The following is a 25,478-nucleotide window of genomic DNA, read 5'->3' as shown; positions in this document are numbered from 1 at the left end:
TGGTAAATTATGCTGCAGAGTTAACCTGCTCCGGAGCAGGTTATGTTCCTGATAAGAGATCAACGTGGAAAAAAACACTGCCTACTGACCAATCAGCTCTCTTGGTCGCGGATAAAAAAAAAAGAAGCTCGGTGGATTGTGAGAGGGTTTCTGAGGAGAACTAGAGTGTTCAGAGGCCGGCAAAAACCCCTTTTCTTTCCCTGACAGTGTTTTATATGAGATACAGATTCTCATCGGAGGGAATGACTTATCTGTGTCAGCGTACAGCCTACTTACTGTAGTATTCACAGCTCGGATTTAATAAATACAGGCAATGTGCTTCGGTCTCGTGCATGTGCCGCCAACCTTTATTTTGTTTTACATGACTCTGCCTCGTGCCTTGGTGTGTCATCAACTAGTGGACTCGTAACTATGCCCAAATACTACATCTCCTTTCTTTTAAGAACAAAAAACCATTGCAAATAATAATTTCTGGGAACATTAGCAAAACTGAATATAACATTTACAACATTGACTCAGGTATTTATCTGAATTATAGCATCACAACAAAACAATTTCACCATCAAAGTCTTCTTCTGTGAGGATGTTGTATGATCTCTGGGTGCCTGCTGGATCCCCAACTGTTTTGGGCTCCCATCTTCTATTTGGCAGTTGGAAACGGATTGCAGCTCCTGCAGGCAGGGCAGGTTGTGCTTTTGCACTCTTGTCATAGTATAGTTTTTGCCTTGTCTGACAAACTTCTCTCCGACTGTAAACTGTGCTGCAACAGACGAGCTCCGGTTGAAGTTGTTTTTCTGTGGACAGAAGGATTGAGCGCAGACCACTGCTCATCAACAGCTGCGCTGGCGATTTCAGTCCATCGACCGGGGTGTTCCTGTACTCTAATAGGCTAAGGCTGCTGAATCTGTCTTTATTTATCATCGACAATGGTCAGTTTAAAAGATTTTCGTGGGCTTGCAGGCGGCGGCGCCCCGTCTCTCGAAACTCGCCGCGACGCGAAGTCATTGCACGGCTTCTTACATAAACAATGAATGGGAACATCCCCCTCCAGGTATAGGTAAACTCAGACAGGACACCGTTTAGTTTACCGGTGTGTCCGGGACTTCCACAACATGTACAAAGCAGAAATAGTGTTTATTACAGCCATGAATGATGACACATTATCGGTGTAAATGCAGCAGGTGCCGGTCGGATTTCTCTCTCATTCCTACTGCAGAACGTCCCCGATCCCAAACTGCTCAGCGATCGCTCACCACAATCCCAATTGTTGCCGTTTCCAACATGGCGGCCGGGCCACAAACAATCTCATTTTACAGTTAAACAACAACAACAAAACATTTGAGGCGGGAAATGTATAGTGCAGTAACGGAATCTGGATTCATATTTGATCAACACTGCCTAGTTTGATAGTTTGAATGAAGTTTCTGGTGCCGGCCGCATTGCGTTGGACGGACGTCATTTGCATAAGGTTCAATCTATCGAACTTTATGCAAATTCACATACAGCGACGGGCCGTCAACTCGACGTGCTGTATCCATCATGCGGAGCTCCTGCTCTACATAGACAATGAATGGGATCCGTTGACTTGACGTCCGTTGCCGGAGTTGGTGTGTCTGTACCATAAGCTATCAGCGAAGTGACTGTTGTCATGCAATCAGTCAGATCTACTAGTGCCCTTATGATGGGGTAGTCATATTATACTACTATTACTAATACTATTAATACGACTTCCGCATTCACACAGTCGGCGAGGTTTTGCCAGCTGTCCTTGCTTCATTTGGCAGATGAAACTCTTGCCTTTTGCCTGCATTATATGTTTAACTTCTTCGTATTTCTGTAAGATTATGGTTCGCACTTCCGGTGAGGCGCGACACCAGCATGGCTGCATAGCTTCTGGCTCCGCTCTGCTAGGCTTCCCTACCCCCATGTTATAGCCGTCATATATTGACTAAACTTTGCCAGATAGTAGGAAAGGGCGAGCAATAGATATGTCACAAGACCCGGGACAAAACCATCCTCGTTCAGCGAAACAACCTAGAAAGAACGCGACGGAGGACAAGATGGCGCAGAGCCCAAAACAAACTGTTACGGCCGTAACACTGACCACACCTGACGACACAAGGTCCGAGCTTGCCAGCATCAGAGAACTGTTGCATTGGATTGCAGCTGATGTGAGTAGCATGAAAACAGGCATGGAGAAGCTACAAACAGCTGTGGAACAGCTTGGGGCACGAGTGACGGAGGCTGAAACCAGGATTTCTGACCTCGAGGATGCTAGCGATAGTCGAGGGGCTAGTTTGGACTCTGCCTTATCAAACTTAAAAAAGCTCCAGGATAAAGTTACATACTTAGAAGATGCTGGCAGGCGAAATAACGTACGTGTGGCAGGCATAGCCGAAAACACAGAGAAACAGGATCTAAGTTCAGTTCAGAGCTTTATTGTCCCTCCAGGGGAAATTTGATTTGCAGTGGCAATGCAACTTACACAACAACAATAAATAAACAAACAAACAGTGACATGAAACAATGTTGCAGAGTACAGCACAACCAAACTTGATTTAAGACAATCTTAAGCGAAATAAAAATATAGGTGTCAGAGAGAATAAAGCGTATAAGGGATAAGAAATGCCACAGGAGCAGTGCATTTAAGAATTGTGCAGATTGATTGTTTTGATTGCACGTGGAACAAAGGAAAATTTATACCTATTTTTTCGTGCCCTAGGTAGCATATATCTCCGTCCAGACGGCAGAGAAATGAATTCCTGCAACAATGGGTGATCCAGGCTAGACAGGATGGTCCGAGCCTTCCGTAAGACTCGTCTGTCAAAGATCTCTGAGAGAGAGAGCTGCTGCATACCCATTATCTTATTGGCATCTCTCACAATTTTGAGCAGGCAATTTTTGTTTTTAACCGACAGGTTTCCATAGAATGAGATCAAGCAAAAAGTTAAAACTGACTCAATAAAAGATCTATAGAACAGAACCATTAAGGTCTTATCAACATTAAAAGATTTTAGTCTGCGCAGGAAGTATAATCTCTGAAGGCCCTTTTTACAGATAGTGGTTTCATGCTTCATATTCTGGCTGAAAAACTGGACCTAGACGTGGAAGCGGGATTCGAATTGGAACGAGTTCACCATGTCGGCCCGAAGCGAGACGATGGGCGCAGCCGTTATGTCCTGGCTCGCTTTCTGAGATTCAGCGCAAGAGAAGCAGTTCTTCGAGCGGCCCTTGAGAAGAGGAGAGTCGAATGGGAAGGCAACAGGATCTCCTTCTTTCAGGATTTTTCTCAAGATGTGCTTCAGCAGCGAAGGAAGTTCGACATGGTAAAGAAACAGCTCCAGGAGCGGGGGATGTCATGCTCCATGGCGTATCCAGCGACTCTGAAAGTCTCTGTAAACAACAGGTCCCACACCTTCACCTCACCAGATGCAGCAGCTGCCTTCCTCACAACACAGGGCTAAACATCAGAATATAGGACTGTGTTGAAAGTCACGATGGCCAATATAGGTATGTTTATTAGTTATTCTTCTGGGTGTTTATTATAAAGCACCAGACTCATAGTGTGTTACTTCCACACCTGTCTCCAGAGAGGACTATACACTGTCTTTGAGAATGACTTGCTCTTACACAGACATACACGCTATTGGCATATTCTTATTTTTAATAGACAGACCTGTGTATTTACAGGAAGTGAATATAGAGTAAATTTGGGTTATTATTTTGAGTAGCTGGTGCGTGTATAGAATGTGCAGTTTTTCTTTCTCTGTTCTGTTGTTTTACACATTTACTTATAATTTGTCATGTGTTTTATTTAAATTTCCTCCTGGAAGACATAATAATATTCAGCTGTGGTTAACTTATTATGGGTCATTGTGACAAAGTGGGTGAGACCACACCATTTGTCCGTTTTGTTGCTTGTGTTTCATACTCACCATGTGGACCAGTGGCAAAAGGAGGAAAGGTTCATTACTTCCTGCTTTTATAACCTGGATGACATCATCAGTGAGGTCAACAGGCGGTACCATCTATGGGGGGGTTGTAGATTGTGTGGGAGTGTGAAAAGTGTATAGTTTGATATTATGTGATGTATTTGAGCACAGATGTGTGTGTGAGAAAAGCTTATGAGAATTCCCATTGTGTGATGAAATGAAGATTATTAATATGGATGCTTACCAGTTTGTAGAAGTAAAAGGAGGCTTCCCTGCTGCTTGGGTGAGTCCAGGTGGATTCCTGTATTTGGCTCCCAGCATGCAGGGGAAGTCAGATGAGTGTGTGGTGTCAGAGAGAGAGGACACCAGAGGCCTGTACTACGAAGCGGGATTTGGGCTTAGCGAGGTAAGTTGAGCGTTAACCCTGGGTTTTCCGTCCTACGACGCTGGTTCACTTCTTACCGGGGTAAATCGCCATGGTTACTTACGCTGTGGAGCTAACCTGCTCCGGTGCAGGTTATGTTCCTGATAAGAGATCAACGTGGAGAAACACACCGCCGACTGACCAATCAGCTGTCTTGGTGCGCCGACATAAAAAAAAAGAAGCTCGTGGATCGTGAGAGGGTCTCGTAGGAGAACTATAGAGTGTACAGAGACCGGCAAAACCCTTTTTCTGTCCCTGATGATGTTTTATATGAGAGATACAGATTCTCATCAGAGGGAAAGACTTTTCTTTGTCAGCGTACAGCCTACTTACCACTTTGAATTATGTTTTTATATTTATTTGATTTGCTCCCAAGTCCGTTTTACACCGCCGGGATTGCAGCTGAAAGAATGAGGCTGATATTGTCATAAACCACGTTATAAGAATACATCCAAGCAACAAATTCATTATTTTAAAGTTATATGTTTGGCCTTTTATTGCTGAAGGACATCGTAAGAGTTAAAGGGACTAAAGAAAGAGTGACGACATGATTTAAAAGACGGCCGCAGGGCGGATTCGAACCGGGGCCGCTGTAAGGAGCCTCGTAACACGGATCGGTAACTCTACCACTAAGCTATCAGCGAAGTTACCGTTGGAGTCAAATCAGTCTGATCTACTAGTGCCCTTATGATGGGGCAGTCATATTATAGTACTACTAATACTATTAATACGACTTCCGCATCCACACAGTCGGCGAGTTTTTGCCAGCTGTCCTTCCTGCATTTGGCAGATGACACTGTTGCCTTTTGCCTGTATTATATGTTTAACTTTTTCGTATTTCTGTAAGATTATGGTTCGCTCCTCGTACGTGAAATACGCCGCTCCGCTGCCGTAGACTGATCCATGTTTGTGATTGGTCAAATGCTGCAAACGCCGCCTCTTTCATGTGCACGCGCTGATAGCTCGATTGGAAAACCCTGGGTTGAGTTAACGAGTTGATAACCAGCTTCGTGTGACCGCTTATCTCCGATCTCCTTTGTTAGGGTAACTCAAGCTCGATCTCTGAAAGAAACCCTGGGTATGTTGAACTCGCTTCGTAGTACGGGCCCCAGGTGTGCAGGAGAGTGCACAATGTGTCTCACTGTCACATTGAATTAAGTCTTTTCAGTTCAGCTGAGTTAGCTGTTATGTCTTTGATACTTTTTGTAAATATATTTTTTTTGTTTGGTTCACTGTGCATTTTGGTGGCACTCTTTGGAAAAAATAAAACTCTCTTTTGATACTTGAACCCTGCTTTGCGAGTCTGCCTCCTACACTCCATTCACTTAGGCCAGCCTTCCAACAGTCATGCATATGAAAAGCACATCTATAGGATAAATGGGAAGAAAAAGAAAAGGGAAAAAATGGGGGAATGGGGCGGAGGGGAGCCGGGGCAGGCCAGGTGCCCCTTTCACGCGGATGCATTATCGCAGTTTAGTTAGAGTAGGAGAGCCTCAAGTTCTGTTTTGGCTCACAGTTGTTTTTTATGTTGTGTTAGGGCTTTGGTAATTAGTGTTGAGTTTTATGTAAGGTTAGTCGTTTCACGAGGGAGAAACATAACAGGACAGGAGATCTGTAAATATCTTCGGACAAACGCTTATAAGTATTGGTTTCATTTTACATTTAATAACAAACTGTGGGTGAAGTGGTTAGACTGACATCATTGAACATTAAGGGTGCAAACTCAGCCATCAAAAGGAGAAAGATTCTTTCGTATCTTAAACAGAAAAACCCAGATCTGGTCTTTCTGCAGGAGACTCATTTGGAAAAGAATGATTCGTTATTACTGCAAAGGGATTGAGTAGGGAAAGTTCTTTATAGTGCCGGATGCTCTAGTCAGAGGGGAGTCGCCATTCTAATTCGGAAGAATTTTAATATCAAAATACTCAAACAACAATCAGATGAAGAAGGGAGATGGGTAGCAATGGATGCTGAACTTTTTGGTATTAGATGTACTTTTATGAACATATATGCTCCAACAGCAGACCTGCCAGGTTTCTTTGTAGGTATCGGTAATGCAATTACACAGTTTGGAAATTTATATACAATATTGGGTGGGGACTTTAACAAAGTTAGAGATCCTAAGGTAGATAAAACTTACAAATGGGGTGTTACACGACCCTCACAGGCACAAAAAGCAATTGATACACTGGAAGAGGAGCTAGATTTAGTAGATGCTTGGAGATTTTTCCACCCCTCAGACAAAGAATTTACTTTTTATTCCCATCCCCATACTTCTTATTCAAGAATAGATTATTTTCTGATTTCAAAATCATTACTCTCTGTTACTGAACAAACAACGATAGGTACTATTTTAATATCTGACCATGCACCAGTGGGGATGGCACTGCGTTTGGGCCAGTTACCAACAGTGTTGGGCAAGTTACTTCAAAAGCGTAATGCATTATTTATTACTTGTTACTGTCATTTCAAAGCAATTAGTTACATTACAATATTACTGTCTTTGAATTGTAAGGCATTACACTGCTTTTACATTACTTTTGCATTACTTTTCGCCAAAACAAAAGGAAATATGGATTTTTTGTTCTCAATAGATCTTGTGTCCAATGCAGCTCATTACACAGCAGGATGTGATGTTTTTCGCTTCAAAATAAAAGAACGAGAAACGGAAAATTACTCATATCCCGTTATTCGTTTTAAAAACGGAAAACGAGAAACGGAAAACGACTCGTTAACTGATATTAGATATTGTGTTCATGAATGGGATTCGGGGATGAAATAACAGGGCCATTTTTCATTCCAGATTTGCCGAACGTCTTTTTTAATGACCTTGAAGGCGCTGTATGCTGCGAAATTACCTGAAAGCCTACCTGAGACATTTAGGGGAGCTCTAAAACACTGTTCATTAACGCTCTGACAGCGTCTGACGCTCGCGTTTTGAAGTAAACCTACTGTTTTAAACACACACCAAAAGCGTTATGACGCGGACATAAAAGCGGTTCAAAACCGACGGGGAGAATCGGAGCCTCCGCCTTCGCCGCCGCCCCTCAGCTGTTGATCCTCGGTGTGCCGGGGTCGGCTGCGCTCTGACCGACCGGGAGCCGCTCCGTGAGTCGGTGTCCAGCTCATGGAGCCTGCTAACAACAGCGCTTAATTAACATAGTGTAGAGTTACACGGACCGGCTTTCACACTTTTCCAAAAGTGGAGCGTATGGCCATCTCGCGATGTAGAGTCAATTGATTTCGGTTTTAAAATGCATTGTAACGCGCGTTACTGAGATTTGTACCGAGTAAAATATTACCAGTTTTTTTTTTGTAATGCTTTACATTACCGCGTTACAGCAAAACGTAATGCATTACAGTAATGCATTACTTTTGTAACGCGTTACTCCCAACACTGGTTACCAAAGCGCCGGCCCACTAGGTGGAGATTTTACTCATCTCTGCTCAGGAATGAACATTCAGTGGAATTTATTAAAAACGAGATACTGGATTATTGGTTGAACAATGAAGGCTCAGTGTTAAATCGGTTATTAGAGGGCGACTCATCCAACACTGTTCATACTTGAAGAAGACATCTGTTCAACGTCTCCATGAACTGGAGTTGAATATTAAAAAATTTGAAAATATGCACTCCACTCAATTTGACCACTCCATGCTTCTGGAACTAAACAAATTAAAAGTAGAATACAATTCTATATTACAGAGGAAAGTGGAATATACATTATTCAGAACTAAACAAAAATATTATGAACAAGGGGAGAGAACGGGGAGGTTTCTTGCTCAGAGAGCAAAGCAGCAGTACACTCAATCAGTTATCTGGGGTGCAGAATGATAAAGGTGAACTGAAAACAGACGACATGGACATAAATGCTATATTCGCAACATTTTATCAAAGTCTTTATAAATCAGACAACCCTAATACACAAGATACTAGGGATGTCCCGATCCAGCTTTTTGCACTTCCGATCCGATACCGATATTGTAGCTTTTAGTATCGGCCGATACCGATACCGGCCGATCCGAGCATGTATTAAAGATTAAAGATATTTACTTATTTTGTTGTCAGACTCATGTTGAAAAGGGTTTTACTCTTAAGAACAATTAGCCAACTTAATTAGGTTAGTTTGAATAATCCACAATGGTTGGTAATGAGAAGCTGACCTGTTTATTCTTAACAGGGTTAAAAAAACACAAAATAGACAAAATAATAAATAGTCAATTAGCCACACAAACTGAATTGGCATCAGTGCTCTGCTCTAGAACAACAAGAGTGTAAACCAAGGCTTAAAAGCCATCAGTGCAAATATTGTAAACTCTATAAAAAAAGCAAAACACACATAGGGGAGAGTGGGGTAAGTAGTGCCAATATTTACTTAAAGCGCCTTTAAAGCAAGGGGATTACAGTAATGCCTCCAACTAAAATATGGACATATAGTTTAGGATGTTGTGCATCCCTGGGAACAATCACTTATGATTTTTAATAAATTGTTTGAGAAATATAGCTTTAGAAAAAAAAGTGGTTTTGTGGCACAATTTTCCCCCGGTGCGGGGTAAGTTGTGCCATTAGAGAGAATACACTGGGGTAAGGTGTGCCATTGATAATTGAAGTAAAACAGATCATTATAATCTCACAAACGATAATGCTATATAAAACCAAGACAAATTCAATACAAAATTACTTATTTAATATTTAGGTTTTAACAACATCAAAGGTCACTTTACAAGGCCTATACCGTCACATGACTCTTCGCAGATCCAGCCTACTAGGCCTACATTTAACATCCTACTTGTCAATGCTGCAGGGAAATATGAACTTCTGCTCCCTTCTAGCTGTACCACCAAGTTTTGTGGTGTGGGTAGTTTCTTGAGCACATCATCTCCAGGGATGACTCCATCATTCTCTCTGAATGTGAAGATGGGCTTTCCATCAACAGATCTCTTAGAATTTTGCTTCAGAAACTTTGCACTGATCTCGTAACCTTCAATATTCTCCATCAATCCAACATAGTTTATATATATATATATATATATATAGATTTATATTTTTTACCTGCCAACTTCACAATGACAAAGTCACCAGCAGACAGATCCTTGTCACCATCATCATCATTTTGGACATCTGAACTCTCATAATCAGTGGCATCATTAAGTGGAATCAGAAAGTCACTCTCTTCTGAGCTACTGGAGAGCACTTTCTTTTTGGTTTTGACGTATGGTCTTCCCCTGTTGCACCTCTTTCACTGCTCTTTCTAACTCCTCAAGAGGAATTGAAACCCTGTCTTCCGTTTGTATTTGCATGGCATGATGGATTTTGGTCTAAAATTAAGAATGCCACATAGTTTTAGTGATCAAATGTAAGAATACAATGTACAATAACAATAAAATACAAAAAAGTAAGATATAGTAAATCATAAATCAATTTAAATCATAAATTGTGCCAGTGGCACAACTTACCCCAGGCCCTTTGGCACAAATTACCCCAAGCCCACCATTTTGAAAAAAAAAAATGCATCCCCCAGCTGTTTTGACCTAGCATCATGTTAACTGTATAGACTCATGGTGTAGCTTACTAAAGCACTAAAACATGTGTGAACTGTTTTCAATGTTGTCTATAATTGTTCAAACACAGCAATCAAAAAACCTTGATCATAGAAATTTTACTTTGGGGGGCAAACAAATGTTTTTAACTTAAATGTGCTTAACTCTCAAGCCATGTGTCTCCCTTCTTTGTAGGATGAGTGAAATGGATGCCTCTTCAAAAATATGCGGTCACATGACCAACTTCTTCTATGGTTTTCTAGATAACAGGGGTGGCACAACTTGCCCCTTGGCACAAATTACCCCACTCTCCCCTACCTGAGTAGAAAATAAATAATTAACCACACACAAACTGAATTGGCATCAGTGCTCAGCTCAAGAGTGTAAACCAAGGCTTAAAAAACCCATCAGTGTAAACAATATTGTAAACAATATAAAATTATATATAAAAGCAACACACAAAACCTGAAAATAGTCAAATTACCACACACACACTGAATTGGCTATAACAACCCAAATAACTGTCACGCCTTCTACAGTATTGCTATCTCCTCCACACTTAACTGCCCCATCTCCATCTCCACACTCCCTTCAATTTCTACTGTTTGCCCTGGCTGCAGTCTGAGGGGCCATCCACACGTAGCAAAACAAACTTTTTTTCAAGAAAATCTGCGTCCAGACGAATCCACTGAAAACGACTCAGCGCACTGTAGTACATATTCCAGGCCCTTATGGGGCGCTGTTTCTGCTACAAAAATGCAGAAGAAGAGACGGAGCTTGACCGGATGTTTGCCGTTGCTATGGCAACACGTGAGAGCTACGGCTAATCTCCATCCGACCACCCGATCAATAAACACCCATAAGATGACAATTTGGCCCGTATAAATAAAACCAACAACAAGCATCAACAGCCGTCACCCTAAGGACCTTGACGAGGCGTTGTCACACGTTGGGATGGATTAATTAGACAAATAAATGCCTACATTCATGGGAAGTTAGCTAGCGGTTGTTTGTTAGCATCGTAAAAAAGTAGCAAATCTGCAACTTTTTTCACGGAATATCGCCCCCCTCTCTCGGCTCCTCTTTTTTTCATACAGTGGCCTTAAAACGGCGTCATACAGACGAGCAGAATATCTGCTACGAGCGGAGGCCGGCGTTATTGTTGTTGTTACAAGACGTCGCGGGGGAAGGAGTCAGGCTCGAGGGTCGAGGGGCGGGCCGATGACGTCATCGTATTCGTTTTCGCCGTCCACATGAAAACGAACACGAAACGGAGGGGTGTCGTTTTTTTGTGCTAATATCGGCGGCCAATCCGATCCAAATATCGGATCGGGACATCCCTACAAGATACCACTTCTTTTTTATCCAATGTGAATTGTCCAACTCTATCACAGGAGGAACAAGATCGAATTGGAGCAGACATTACATTGGAAGAGGTTAAAAGGGCTATACAGGACCTGCAGAGTGGGAAATCTCCAGGTGAAGACGGCCTCCCAGCTGAATTTTATAAAGTCTTTTCAGATATTCTTGCCCCAAAACTACACAGAGTCTTTAAGGATGCCTTAGAGAAAGGCTCTCTCCCAGATAGTATGCAGACAGCTATTATAACTTTAATATATAAAAGACAGGGACCCACAGCAATGTGGCAACTACCGCCCTGTATCACTGGTTAATGTCGACGCTAAGTTGCTTGCCAGGATTTTAGCATCCAGATTGGAAGTTTTTTTTACCAAAACTCATTCATCCGGACCAGGTCGGTTTTATTAAGAATAGGACATCTTCAGATAATCTACGCAGGCTGCTCCACCTCATGTGGCAAGCTGGAAACAAAATAGACATAACTGTAGCTTTTTCGCTGGATGCTGAAAAAGCATTCGACAGGATGGAGTGGACGTTCCTTTTTCAGTCATTAGAAAAATTTGGTGTTGGTTCCTCTTTTATTAACATTTACATTTTACATTTAGGTCATTTAGCAGACACTTTTGTCCAAAGCGACTTACAATAAGTACATTTGTCAAAAGAAGGAAACAAAGAAACCACAACGTATCATTGCCGATAAAGTAAGAGCTAAAAATACGCCAAGTGTTAGTTCCTCATCTGAGTAAAGTAGTACTTCAAGAGCAACAGTGCTATGATCAGAGTGCTATAGGTAAGGGTTTTTTTTTGGGGGGGGGGGGGGGGGTGTTAGTGGGTCATGCTATGTAGAGTCGAGGTGAAGTCTGAACAGGTGAGTCTTGAGCCTTTTTCGGAAGATGGCAAATTACTCTGCTTTCCTGACATTGGTCGGGAGTTCGCTCCACCACTGAGGCGCCAGAACAGAGAAGAGTCTGGACTTTGCTGAGCGACATTTGTTTGATTTCAGCGATGGTGGTACCAGCCGGCCAGCTGAAGTAGAGGAGCGAAGTGCTTGCTTCGGGGCATTAGGTTTGACCAGTGTTTGAAGGTAGACGGGTGCCGTTCCATTGATGGCCCTGAAGGCCAGTGTCATCGTCTTGAATTGGATGCGTGCTACAACAGGGAGCCAGTGGAGGTCACGGAGGAGGGGGGTCACATGGGAGAATTTGGGTAGATTGAAGATAAGGCGTGCTGCAGCGTTCTGGATACGCTGCAATGGTTTAATCGCAGAGGCCGGGAGTCCGGCCAGGAGAGAGTTGCAGTAGTCAAGGCGGGAGATGACCAGTGCTTGGACCAGGAGTTGCGTTGCATCCTTTGTGAGGAAGGTCCGAATCCTGCGGATATTGTAGAGGGCAAATCTGCAGGATCGGGCCACAGCAGTGATGTTGGGGGTGCAGGATAGTTGGTCGTCGAGGATTACACCCAGGTTCCTTGCAGTTGACGATGGCAATACTGTGATGCCCTCGACAGTGACCGACAGGTCCATGCGAGGGCAGTCTTTCCCTGGGATGAAGAGGAGTTCGGTTTTATTCAGGTTAAGCTTGAGGTGATGTGCAGTTGTCCAGACAGAGATGTCAGCCAGACAGTTCGAGATGCGAGTTGCAATGTGAGTGTCAGAGGACGGGGGAAAAGAGAGGAACAGCTGGGTGTCATCTGCGTAGCAATGGTAGGAGAATCCATGCGATGTGATAACAGAACCTAGTGATCTGGTGTATAGTGAGAACAGAAGCGGTCCTAATACTGAGCCTTGAGGGACACCCGTGTCCAGAGAACAGGGTTTGGACATAGAGCCATTCCATGTGACCTGAAAGGTGCGATTTGTCAGGTATGATGTAAACCAGGTGAGAGCAGAGTCAGTTATGCCAAGTTCAGCCAGAGTGGAGAGGAGGATTTGGTGGTTGACTGTGTCGAATGCAGCAGATAGGTCGAGGAGAATGAGAACGGAGGAGTGGGATGAGGCTCTGGCGTCTCGCAGGGACTCGGTCACTGTGAGGAGGGCCGTCTCAGTGGAGTGAGCAGTCCTGAATCCTGATTGATTAGGGTCTAGGAGGTTGTTCTGCGAGAGATAGGATGACAGTTGGTTGTAGGCGGCACGTTCCAAGGTTTTAGAGAGGAATGAAAGAAGAGATACAGGTCTGTAGCTTTGGATGTCAGTAGCGTCTAGGGTGGGTTTTTTAAGGAGAGGCTTCACGGTAGCTGTCTTAAAATCCGCTGGAATGACACCTGAGGTGAGGGAGGAGTTGATCAGGGTGGTGAGGAATGGCAAGATGTCGTGTGAGATGTCCTGGAGAAGAGAGGAGGGAATCGGGTCAAGGGAGCAGGTGGTGGCACAGTTGGATGTAACAAGTGCGTGAGAGTGTCCAAAGAAGAGGAGAGTGAGGACATCAGGATGGAGGAGGCTTCCTCATTAGGCATTAAGGAGAACTGTTCTGAGGATGGCAGCGAGGAGATAAAAGTTGAGGAGAGAGTGGAGGGAGTGAGGGATTTCAGGTTGCGGCGGCTGGTGACCGTTCGAGGCGTAGAGGGGAGGGATGTGGTGGGCTTCATGGGGAGGGAGAAAGTCTCAAAGTGGTGGTCGGACACGGTGAGCGGGGCAACAGAGAGTGCCGAGATGCCACAGGATCTTGTGAAGACAAGGTCAAGTTGGTTCCCGGCCCGGTGAGTTGGTGGAGAGGGTGAGAGTGTAAGGTCAAATGCGGAAAAGAAGTCAATGAATTCAGATGAATGCAGCTTTCCCGGGTGGATGTTGAAGTCACCGAGGACGACGAGTGGTGTGCCATCATCAGGGGAGCAGCTCAGGAGGGCATCCATCTCATCCAAAAAGTCACAGAGAGGACCGAGTGAGCGATAGATCACTATGATGTTGAGTTTGAAAGGAAGGGTGACAGAGACGGCGTGGAATTCAAGTGTAGATCGGGGTAGGTGGTCCAGAGGAAGGACCTGGTAAGACCACCTGGGTGAGATGAGGAGCCCAGTTCCTCCTCCTCGCCCTATTCGTCTTGGGGAGTGTGAAAACGAGTAGGCAGTTGAAAGGGCAGCTGGAGTGGCAGTGGGGTTTTCTGGGGTGATCCAGGTCTCTGTGAGGGCCAGGAAGTGAAGAGTCTGCAGGGAGGCATAGGCTGAAATGGTGTCCGCCTTCTTGACTGCAGACTGGCAGTTCCACAGCCCCCCTAGTACTTCAAGTTCCTTACCGGTGGAGAATGGTGGGTAGCAGAGATTGGATGGGTTACAGCCTCGAGTGAAGGGTCTCCGGTAAAATCTTCTCCAGAGTGATGTCCTGACTGGGATAAGACACATGGCTGCGGTGGGGGGGGGGGGGACGAGATGTTATGCCTACCTCAATGGACTCCCACAGATAGACTCCCTTTGTCTTCGTTCTGATGGCCTGACGCTGTAGTGACAGCCTTTTAAGTGCTCAGTTTACCGCAAGTACTGACTGTGACCCCTCCCTCCAATCAACTCTATTGACTACAGCTGAGCTGGCTGAAACTAGCTGATTACTCACTTAGCATAGACAGCTTCACAAGAATTTAAACAACAAGCTTTCAACACAAGACTAAATGTTACAACTAGCTTTACTCGCACAATTCCTAAACCCAAATCTACAATTAGTTTCTGACTTACCAACAAGAGACAAAGCAGCTTCCTTCTTTTCTCCAGACAAAATGAGAAGACTGGCTTAGATTATTATATTAGGCATCTGTAGTAACAAATGGCAGGAGATCCCCTCCTTTTCAGCTTCATAGAGGGACAAGGCAGGGTTGCCCTCTGTCCCCCTTATTATTTGCTCTGGTTCTCGAACCATTAGCAATTGCGATTAGGCAAAATAATAATAAAATTGGCATTAAGGCTGGTGGCCAGGAGCACAAATTACTTTTGTACGCTGATGATATTTTATTACTGTGCAGGCGTCCATCAACAACTATACCTCATATCCTCACTCTGATCGACTCATTTTCAGGTGTTTCGGGTTATAAAATATATTGGTTAAAGTCTGAAGCAATGCCCCTATCAAGAATTTGTCCACCTAGTATCAGGCAGGGATGGCCATTTTCATGGCAGCCAGCTGGCCTGACATATCTGGGTATAAAGATCACTCCACGGCTGGATAGTTTTATGACAAGCAACCTTCTCCCTCTAATTCATAAAATTGAGCTTATATTACAAAATTGGACAAAATTAGGACTGTCACTTCTAGGTAAAATTAATATTTTAAAGATGGTAATAGTTCCCAAAATTAATTACATAAGTAATATGCTACCATTAAGCTTGCCACACAATGCATTATTGAAATATAGTGAAGCTGTATACAGCTTTTTATGGGCGGGTAAAAAAACATATATAAACCAGACAAAACTTTATGCCGCTATGGAGGATGGAGGTCTGGGCCTCCCTCACATAGCCTGGTATCATTATGCTTTCTGTCTCAAACAATTGTCGAAATTATATATGTCAGCTGACCGAGCGCCTGTGTGGGTGTCTATAGAGAAGGAACTTACATACCCCTACCCGACTCAGGCCTTTATTACTCAAACTAGTGATATGATCCCCTATGATAATCCAATCCTTGCCTTCTCACAGGAGACATGGCAAGCCTCACATAAAATCATGGGCTTAAATCCTAATTTTACAAATAAAACTTCCTTGTGGTACAATAAAAGCCTCAAGATAGGTAAAAAAAATATTTTCATGGGCTGGTTGGGTCAAGTTGGTAATTGTTTATATTGGGGATTTATTTGATGGAGACCAGTTTCTTTCTTTTGAACAATTAAGGGGAAAGTGCAAACTCTCAAACAAGGATTTTTGGAAATATCTCTAGTTACGGAGCTGTATCTTGTCACATCTTTAAAAATGAGAACATTTTAGAACTGAAATACAAACCAGACTGGAACAGGATGGGCACTTCAAGAGGAAATCAGCATGCTTTTACAACCTACTAAGGGGGTCTCAGTCACCCAGTTATGAAGGTCTTAAGAGATGCTGGGAGAGGGATATAGAGGAAGAGATATCTGGTGAAACATGGGCGCAAATTATTGAATCATGGTTTAAAGTATCAAGGGAAATGCAGACCTGTTTGATTAATTATAAAATTATTAATAGAACTTACTGGACCCCATATAAAATGGCACGGTTGGGACTTAGAAATTCTGACTTGTGTTGGAGATGTGATGCTTTTCGTGGTACTTTTGTTCATATGTTGTATTCATGCCCCATGATAGACTCAGTATGGTCTAAGATTATCTCCTTTATTAACACTGTAATGTCCTCTACTCTGGTGCAACAACCGCTGCTCTGTTTACTAGGTGTGTTACCAAAGGGAAGTGGTCTAACTGTCCACCAGACGATATGGTGTAGAACAGAACTTATTACTGGATGCAGGATAGTACTGCAACACTGGAAAACAAAAGAAGTTTTACATGTGAAGGAATGGTTTGATGAGATGGCTAAGATTGCTTCCTACGAATGTCTTAGCTATAGGCTGCAAGACAAAGAAGACTTATACATGAAAATATGGGGACCTTATACTGCAGCATCTTGAGACATTTGTGGAATGCACCCTTAGGCTAACTTCTGTCACCAGTCATCATTTGTATGCACATACTGTATTCATGTTGGTGTAGGTCTTTTGTCTCTGTTGGACTCCCTCTGTGTGTTTTTGTTTGTCTTTGTTTTTTTTTCAGAGATCAGAGATTAGCGGTCACACGACGCTGGTTATCAACTCGTAAGTCAACCCAGGGTTTCCCTTCCCAGCTATGAACGCGTGCACATAAAAGAGGTGGGGTTTGCATCATTTGACCAATCACAAACATGGATCAGTCTATGGGCAGCGGAGCGGCGTAGTTCATGTACGAGGAGCAAACCATAATCTTACAGAAATACGAAGAAGTTAAACATATAATACAGGTAAAAAGCAACAGTTTCATTTCAAGGACAGCTGGCAAAAACTCGCCGACTGTGTGATAGCATAAGTCGTAATAGCATTAATAGTTGTATAATATGACTGCCCCATCATAAGGGCACTACTAGATCTGATTGATTAAACCAACGTAAGTTACCATGGCGAAGTTACCTCGCTAACCCCGAATCCTGCTTCGTAGGAAAGGCCCCTGGTTGACTTACCGAGTTGATAACCTGATCCATGTTTGTGATTGGATCAGTCAGGAAATGTACAAGTCCTGATCATAACAGAAATACATGATTAAATAGGAATTTCCCTCACACGACATTCACACTGAATCTAGTTTGACAATGATTAACCGGTAACCTCCATCGAAACATCACCTTCATAAACGTCCACGTTGTTGAGTCTGTCTTATGCCGCAGCCATGAACCAACCACATCACAGTATGCTAGTAGCTCAGCAGCTTCCTGTTTGATGCTGGGAGGCGTAGTGCCTGTTACCACATGGCTGTTTTCAGGTCACTGCTAATCCTGTCCAATCTTCTTTTCTCCTCATTAGCCATCTTACCAACTCCTTTTCCTGCTGTGCTCACAATGAAGCCCATCTATGACTCATTCTGCACAAGTCTGCACACGGCCTGAGGTGCTGGATTTACTGCTGGATTCTACTCTAGCTCTAAACTGAAACTGGAATAAGTAGAAGACAACCAGTCTCAACCAGCAGAATCCTCAGCTCGGGAGCTACCGCTGTTTATTTCTGTGAAGGAGTCTGAGCTGAAGACAAAACCTGGTGGAAGACAGACCTCAGAAAATCCTTCAGAAACCAAGACCAACAACCCAATGGGTACAAGATTGCTCACTTTTAATCTCTCTCTAAAACCCTTCCCCTGCTGTATCATTGTATAACATTGTAGCTTTTTAAAAGTGAGTGAAACGAATTCAATCAAATGGAAGTATTTGGATGTGTTGTTCAGCTGATGTGACATATATGGTTTGTAGTCCCTCTAAATGATTATGTAATAAGGATCACTGGCGAGTCAGTGGGGTTGAAGAGATACAGTATATTAGGACCGGTTTATTTATATTATGCATTACTGATGTATGCACAACCAGAGCTGGAATAAAACCCTTAATATTCTTGTCAAAGGGAGTGAAGTTGGTGAACTTGCAAATTATATATTACAGATAAACAGCAACATGTTGATGATTTATTTAAGTATGATTTAATGAGGTGTACATAGCCTCAGGTTCATTACAGGCCGGTTTCACTTTTACAGACACTAGACAGGCAAGAATCACACGGCAGGGGATGATGAAAGTCCCAGGGCATCATAATAATTATTATATCATCTGAGAGTCTCAGAAGATGTTTGACAACGTTTCTTCCATACTAGTAGGGCAGCAGGACGTATGCTGACTTTGCTGGATTCACTGTCTGTGTAGTTCCTATAAGCAACTGCTAAGTTCTGATTTCAGGACATCTTCTTGTAGGTACAACCGCTCGTTGAGCTGTAGGGGCCCCCATTTCACATCATAGCCTCAGGGCCAAGCACCATGACGAGCAATTGTCACCAAATGTGGTGGTAGAGGTGACTAGTTGTGATCACAGGGGATCATAAGACCGGTGAGTAGGCGTAGACAGCCTTATCTTTGCTGAACATGTTCTTCTCAGATCAGGTGGTTCAGGTCTACGGGGGATGCTAGAGAGTGGGGACTGGGTCCAATCGATGTGGGAGTTGTGCAATTTTGAAAAACTGTAATATACCTAGAGAAGAAGGCCTGACACCAGCCTGGTGTAGAGGACTCTAATGGGCCTGGCTGTCCTGTAAATGAAGTCTGGATCCTGCTTGTTGTTAAAACCTTCGAGTCTTTTCTCTGAACTGGAAACACTGAACCCTGTTTTCTAACTACATTCACAAAACCTCTGATTCTTCTGGCAAAATCAATCAAATCATTTTGAGAATCAAACATGGTTTTCACATCTTCCACACATCCATCAGAAACAAACTCTGCTGAACAGCGTCACACACTGCATCATAGAATAGAGAACACAGAGGTCAGGGGTCACTCCAGAAAAACACCATTGTTTTTGAGGCAATGAGTTCATGAGTTCATTACAATAAATGATGACTAAAAATGCACTTTACGTTTTCCAAAAGAAATACTCAGAGAAGCAGAAGGTTTGCACACCTGGACAGGTGCAGCGGAGAGACGTGGCCGTCTGGCACAAAGTTACAAAAACATAAACACAGTAAAACCGTCATGGGAACATCTGGACACAGAACATCTGGAATGACCAAAAAACAACAAAAAAACCCAACAGTTCTTCTCTGAATTCCCTGAATATGGAAATTTAAACTGCATTTTTAGTCATTGTTTTATTTATTGCAATGAACTTGACATCTTACTACCTACTGCCTGGAGTGACCTCTGTGTTCTCTATTCTATGTGTAACGCTGCTCAGTAGAGTTTGATTGTGATGGCTGTGTGGAGGATGTGATCAACAGTGTTTCTCAGAATGACTTGATGTGATTGTTTGATTTGTTAGGATTTGTGTTTCCAGTTTAGAGACAAGGCTGGAAGGTTTCAACAAATGGGTCTTAGCAGTGGTGTAAAGCCCTAGAGGAGGGGTGGAGAAAGGTTTAGCTGGCTGTAATGTGCCTGGCTGCCCTGTAGGGGTAGTCTGGATCCTGCTGGACCTTTAGATGGGAGGAGGCTCTGGGGCTTTGTTGTTGTAGTAAGTCCGCTTACCGGGTCCCGTTTCTTCTGTCCAGTTCTGACCGGCACAAAGACATTGGACGGACAACAGCGGCCTTTTCTTTCTTGTAGCGCTCCGGGAGGAGAAGAGGAGCCGGAAACAACGAGGTGAAGTACGCCACCGCTTTAACGCCATCAGTTAGACGGGGCCTGTTTGACTCGCTGTAGCTGCACGGCGTCCTGTTGCACAAAGAGAAAGGAGTCGCGAGGAGAAGTGGAGTCAGCTGCGACGGTAACGGATGTGGACGTGTTGTTGACAGTCTGACCGTCCGACCACGTGTTCGGTTAACGGAGGACCGGCGACCGTCAGAACCGTTACGAGTGGTCGTGTAGGTTCGTTACTCTAACGTTGTTGTCTGCACACACACACACACACACACACACACACACACACACACACACACACACACACTGTTGCTGACCACTGGCGTGTCCGTGTCCGTGTGTTGGTCTGTGGAGCGGCAGGTCAACATGATGGCAGTAGAGAAGCAGGAGAGTCAACAGGTGTTAGTCTCATCCATTATGAATCCGTGTCACGTCACAGCGTAATACTTAATACTCATAATCACAGTTCCACAACTTTTTACAACATGCTGACAAATGACTGTTGGCTGTCACTATGACAACACACAGTTTGTGTGGAGAAACATGCGGTGCAAGTCTCCACACTGAGGGCCGCCCACACTCGGCCATCCGTACCGTGTCCGAGCATGTTTGACCCCCAAAGTCCAGTTTGTGTGACTAGTGTGAGGCTCCGTACACTTCCTCGCCCCTGGCACGGTTGGGAGAGGGGGGCTTCAGCATGGTATGGTTGGGAGAGAGGGGCTTCAGTATGATACGGGTGGGAGAAGGGGGCTTCAGCGGGGTACAGCTGCTAATGCATTCAAGTAACAGGGACATGGTGTATAATTGATGTGGAACTGGAAAGCAGATTGCATCCGATTCCCAAAGAGCACAGTGTTGTGGTTATGTAATGTACCCAGCTGTGTGCTACATCCAGCAGTGTCCTCCAAGTTAAAAACAAAGAATGAGATTTGGAATGCAGCCATTGGGTTAATGCTCACCCAGCCTGGAACTTCTGCCGGTTACTTCTGAGCATGGACATTGATCCATGAACACTGGATTGGTTAGTCAACGCAGCTGTAGGATCATGACAAGGAATCCATACAGTCTATAAAATATGGAATTAACTTACGCTCTACGATTGTTATCAAGAGTGGACTATTGTTTTGTGAATGGACAATGGAGAGAGATTCTATTTGTCTGTCTAACTGTGTCTGCCTGTCTGCTTGTCTGTCTGTCTGTCTGGCTCGGTCTGTCCCTCTATCTGATTTTCTGTCTATCTCTCTGTCTCTTTGTCTGACTATCTATCTTTCACTTTGTCTGTGTCTGTCTCTGTCTCTCTCTGTGTCTGTCCCTCTGTCTGTTTCTCTGTCTCTGTTTCTGTTTCTCTGTCTGTCTCTCTGTCTGTCCATCTGTCTTTCTCTGTCTGTCTATCTGTCTGTTTATCTCTGTCTGTCTCAGGTCCAGTGATGGTCTGCTGTAGAACCCTGAGGATGTGGCTTCAGCTGCTGTCTCCCATCTTCCTAACTGGTCCCTGACACTCTGAACATCAGACGGGACCCTCGCCCCCTGACCTCCTATGTAATCAAGGTCAGACTCCCTCCTTCCTGCTGTCATGGACACTCCCAGCCTGATGGCCCTCATCCTGGCCTTGCTGTCTCTTCTGAGTCCATGTCTGACCCACCTGACTCCCAGAGTCTCCTTCCCTATGGGTGAGCTCATTGACTGCTATTAGCATGTTAACAGTCTACTCACATCTGCTACTTCCAGCTGTCTGCTGACTGAATGTAAGGGTGAACTGCTGTGAACCAACAGGGAGTCCTGGGAGACACTTTGCCCTCTTCAGGAGCCACGGTGTTGGTAACACCACCACGCTGCTGCTCAGTGAGGATGGAGACACTCTGTATGTAGGAGCCCGGGACGCTGTCTTAGCGCTGGATGTTAGCCACCAGGACAGCATCATACTGAAGAGTAAGGTGGGGGCGCAGACACTGACTGACTCATCACTGTTTAATCACTAATCACTTAGGCAGTTTTCACATGTAGTCCTCTTTAAAGGAACCAGACTCAGCCCTCTTAAAGTGGACCAACCGAAAGACGACTCGGTTCTGTTTCTGGTCCACTTTTGGTCCTTATTATGTTCACTCTGTAGTTCCTACCTTTCGGGCTGGGCAATATGGCCTATGAATAATATGCAAAAACAATAACCGATGTTTTTAGGTTAAGTTGCAATACACGATATAGATCACAATATTTTGAAATCCTTTGATGCATACAATCACACCAATATTATGATTGTAGTTGTCCTTGCTTGTGAAAAATACACTACACCACCATCAAGTGGTTAGAAGTGAGAATCCAATGCAAAAATCCATCCCACTGATACAGCTCCGTTTTATGGGTGCAGCCCATAACCCCTCTAATCCTTGGTTTCCAGATTTTGGGGGAGAGTCACCTACACCTCCATGCGGGCCAGACCGACCACTCACACTAGGGCCAGTTGATCCATACCGTGCTGAAGCACGATTGCCCCCCCTCCCCAGGCCCCCACTGGCCTGCACTCACACTGCTCCGAGCCCATTGGGCCTCGGCACGAGTACCTCTTGTATATACATCATCATGTCATAATACAACAAACGCATGGCTTTACGTAGTTTCCAAGAAGCTCCATCTCAGATTAGGCCAATATGAAATCCATTTAAAATTCAATTGTATTTATAGTGTCATATCACAACAGAAGTCGTCTCAGGACACTTAACACATTGAGCAGAGAGTCAATACAATTTCAGTCCCAACATCACCCAGGGGCAAGCATTACAGCGACAGTAGCATTAGCAGTAGTATTAACAGAAGCAATAGTATCAACAGTAGTAGTCCATGGCGGCAGGCATAGCCACCCTGAGATTGATCCATCCCAACCATGTCGCCGTAGACCAAAAAGCAGGAGTAGTTGAGCAGTCACACAGCAGCAGGTGGAGCTACAATATGGTGTTTCCAACATCAGGCCAGTTAGCAGTCTGCATCGGACAGGACCTCAGTGGACTGGACCAGAAAGCATAGCCAGACTCACAGGAGTAATCGGGAGATGCTGATTTTAGTCAATTTCTTTAATTTAGCCTCTCCGGGAACCACCACCTTGCCGTGGTTTAGAGGTTCAGGGCTTCCTGCAAGAAAAATCTTTGGCCAGGGGGGGAGGTGAGTGGGGGGGTTCAACCCGAGAACTGTTGCCGAGAACCGTTCTTCACAAAAAAAAAAAGGATACATTTATGTTGTTCTATTATTTTTGCCCTCAAAATGAAAGAGAAGTTGCTTAATCAATTATTATTTTTGGCTCTCAAAATATGAGAGAAGTTGCTTAACATGGCCTAATAAGTTTCGGAACCCTTTGCAAACAGAAAATTCAGAAAACAAAAAAGGCCAACCTGTTGCATTCATTTTATGGCATTTTTCTTGACGAGCGGATGTTGCTGTTTAATTTCACTTCCAGCTTCTTTTTCTTTCTTTTTTTGGGGGGGCATTAATGCACGTAGGACCGGCATTTTCAAACTCTTTACTAGCCAGGATGGTAGTTTTTCAGATGATGAAAATCTTTTGCTGAGGTTCTCATCTTGCAGCGCGTCGGATGGAATACTCTCGTCTGTTCACACCGGCCGCGGAAGCGCCGCGAATAGGCGCGGAGCGAAGCCTGCTTCCTTTCGGCGCCCTTGTTAAGCGATAGTGTAGTTCACACCAGACGCAAAGCGCCGTGAATAGGCAGTGAAGCGATCGTTTCGGCGTCTGCTCTGTTTTTTGCGCGTGTCAATTCTGGCAGGAAATCACACAAAGAAACACGACACAATCCGGTCAATTTTCAAAATAAAATACTGCAATTGACAAATGCGATCATATTTGTGTATCTAAACAGAGTAGAGAGCTGAAAACAATTAATACATTTGAAGAGTAGATAAACAAATATGTGTATTTCAACGGTATATCTACACTTCTACTGTCTACTACCATACACACTCTCTTTCTCTCTCTGTCTGTGTGTGTGTGTGTGTCAGATAGATAAAAGAAGTGTACAAACTTCTTGGTTACAGAAACATGGCGTATTCATTTTTCGAAGTTATTTACTCAATAATGAAAAAAAAAGCTCTGAATGAACAACAGCTGAGCAGAAGCGCTTGTTGACCATCACGGAGATATACACGTCTGAACAGGGGGGCAAGGGATCGCCCGTGTGTGTGTGTGTGTGTGAGAGAGAGAGAGAGAGATATGGCGCAGAATGCGCTGCAGGAAGACAGCGCAGCACTAAAGAGTCAACATTAATTCATTATAACACAAATCTATCTATGTGCGCTGGTAGATTAGTTCTCAAGCGCTGCCGTGTCACTTGCATGCATTGCATACATTTTTTTTTTTTGCCCGACATTCTGGCCCGGGCGCTACAGATTTCAGGCCGGGGCGCCTGGCCAAATAAGGTCTGCAGGAAACCCTGAGGTTTGTGTGTCCCTATGACCCTGAGGGCTGTGTTGTCTGGAGCCTTGTGCTCCTGGTAGGGTCTCTCATGGCAAATTGGTCTCAGGCGAGGGGCCAGACTAAAAATAGTTCAAAAAGACCCAATGAAAAATAAAGGTAGAGCAGGGGATACCTGGCCCTTAGGAAGCCCGGGGCTAGATGGAGGGCAGTAACAATAGTAACAGTAACAATATAACATCTTCTGGTTCATTAAGCGATGTTCAAAACTCCCATTGCTGAAGTTGTGGCAGTGAGCTATGGTCTAAAGGTCTTAGGAGCCTCAAGTAACCCTTGAACACCGGAGGACACTGGTGGTCAGGGAATCCGTCAGACTGAAGGAGGAGTATTCTAGGATATGTTACCTCGGAAGACTCCGGAGGTGGTTGGGAGGCAAATTAGCGGGTGTGGGATGTAGCCATGGAGAAGGACTTTCGGTCGGCACCAAGGTGCCTCTGGAAAACCGTCCGGCACCTCAGAAGGGGAAAACGGGGAACCGTGGGAGTCTGCAGATTGAAGAGAAATACATTGTTTGTCAGAATCAGAAGAGAAGATGGATATCAAAGACACTCCAGAATAATGTTTTTAACTCTGTATGAGAATGTAATGAGATTATGAAAATGATTATAAGAACGGTGTTGCACACAATGTGGGTAGCATCCATTTCATTCACAGTCACAGATATTATACAATCCAGACCTGCTAAATCTGGTTGCTGGATGTAACGTGTTCATGCTGAGATATCTTCATCTGCTGCTCTTCTTCTTTCAGATGGATTGGAGCCCTTCAGACAAAGACCTGGAACAATGTTCCATGAAAGGGAAGAAAAGGGCAAGTAGTCGATCTGCAGTACAAATGTTTACTGATTAAAGGTTCAGTGTCTTCTCTTGACCCAGGAACCAACCAACCTAGACGAGGCTGTCAGTAGCAGTTACATTTGCTTTCATGAGCAGAACAACCATTCATGTTTA

At 44.1% G+C, this 25,478-nt stretch overlaps 1 protein-coding gene across 7 annotated transcripts in view; it reads left to right on the top strand.

The window, feature by feature from the left end:
• Nucleotides 1-4,304: 4,304 nt before the first annotated feature.
• sema4ab (sema domain, immunoglobulin domain (Ig), transmembrane domain (TM) and short cytoplasmic domain, (semaphorin) 4Ab) overlaps nt 4,305-25,478 on the top strand; it is a 47,901-nt gene continuing 26,727 nt past the window's right edge. Inside the window, exons 1-6 of one of the 7 annotated variants that reach the window (XM_084031589.1) lie at nt 4,305-4,338; nt 17,753-18,037; nt 19,968-20,058; nt 21,475-21,725; nt 21,829-21,989; nt 25,279-25,338. In XM_084031589.1, coding sequence (XP_083887715.1) covers nt 21,629-21,725; nt 21,829-21,989; nt 25,279-25,338 — 318 coding nt within the window. In that variant the 5' untranslated portion in view covers nt 4,305-4,338; nt 17,753-18,037; nt 19,968-20,058; nt 21,475-21,628. Of the gene's footprint in view, nt 4,339-16,973; nt 17,069-17,752; nt 18,038-19,731; nt 20,284-21,474; nt 21,726-21,828; nt 21,990-25,278; nt 25,339-25,478 lie in introns of those variants that run through there. The other 6 variants (XM_084031588.1, XM_084031591.1, XM_084031592.1 and 3 more) reach the window with 6 other exon arrangements.

This window comes from Eutrigla gurnardus, assembly GCF_963514095.1.
Source record: "Eutrigla gurnardus genome assembly, chromosome: 17".
NCBI classification, from domain to species: domain Eukaryota; kingdom Metazoa; phylum Chordata; class Actinopteri; order Perciformes; family Triglidae; genus Eutrigla; species Eutrigla gurnardus.
This window is presented reverse-complemented; position numbering and strand designations above follow the sequence as displayed.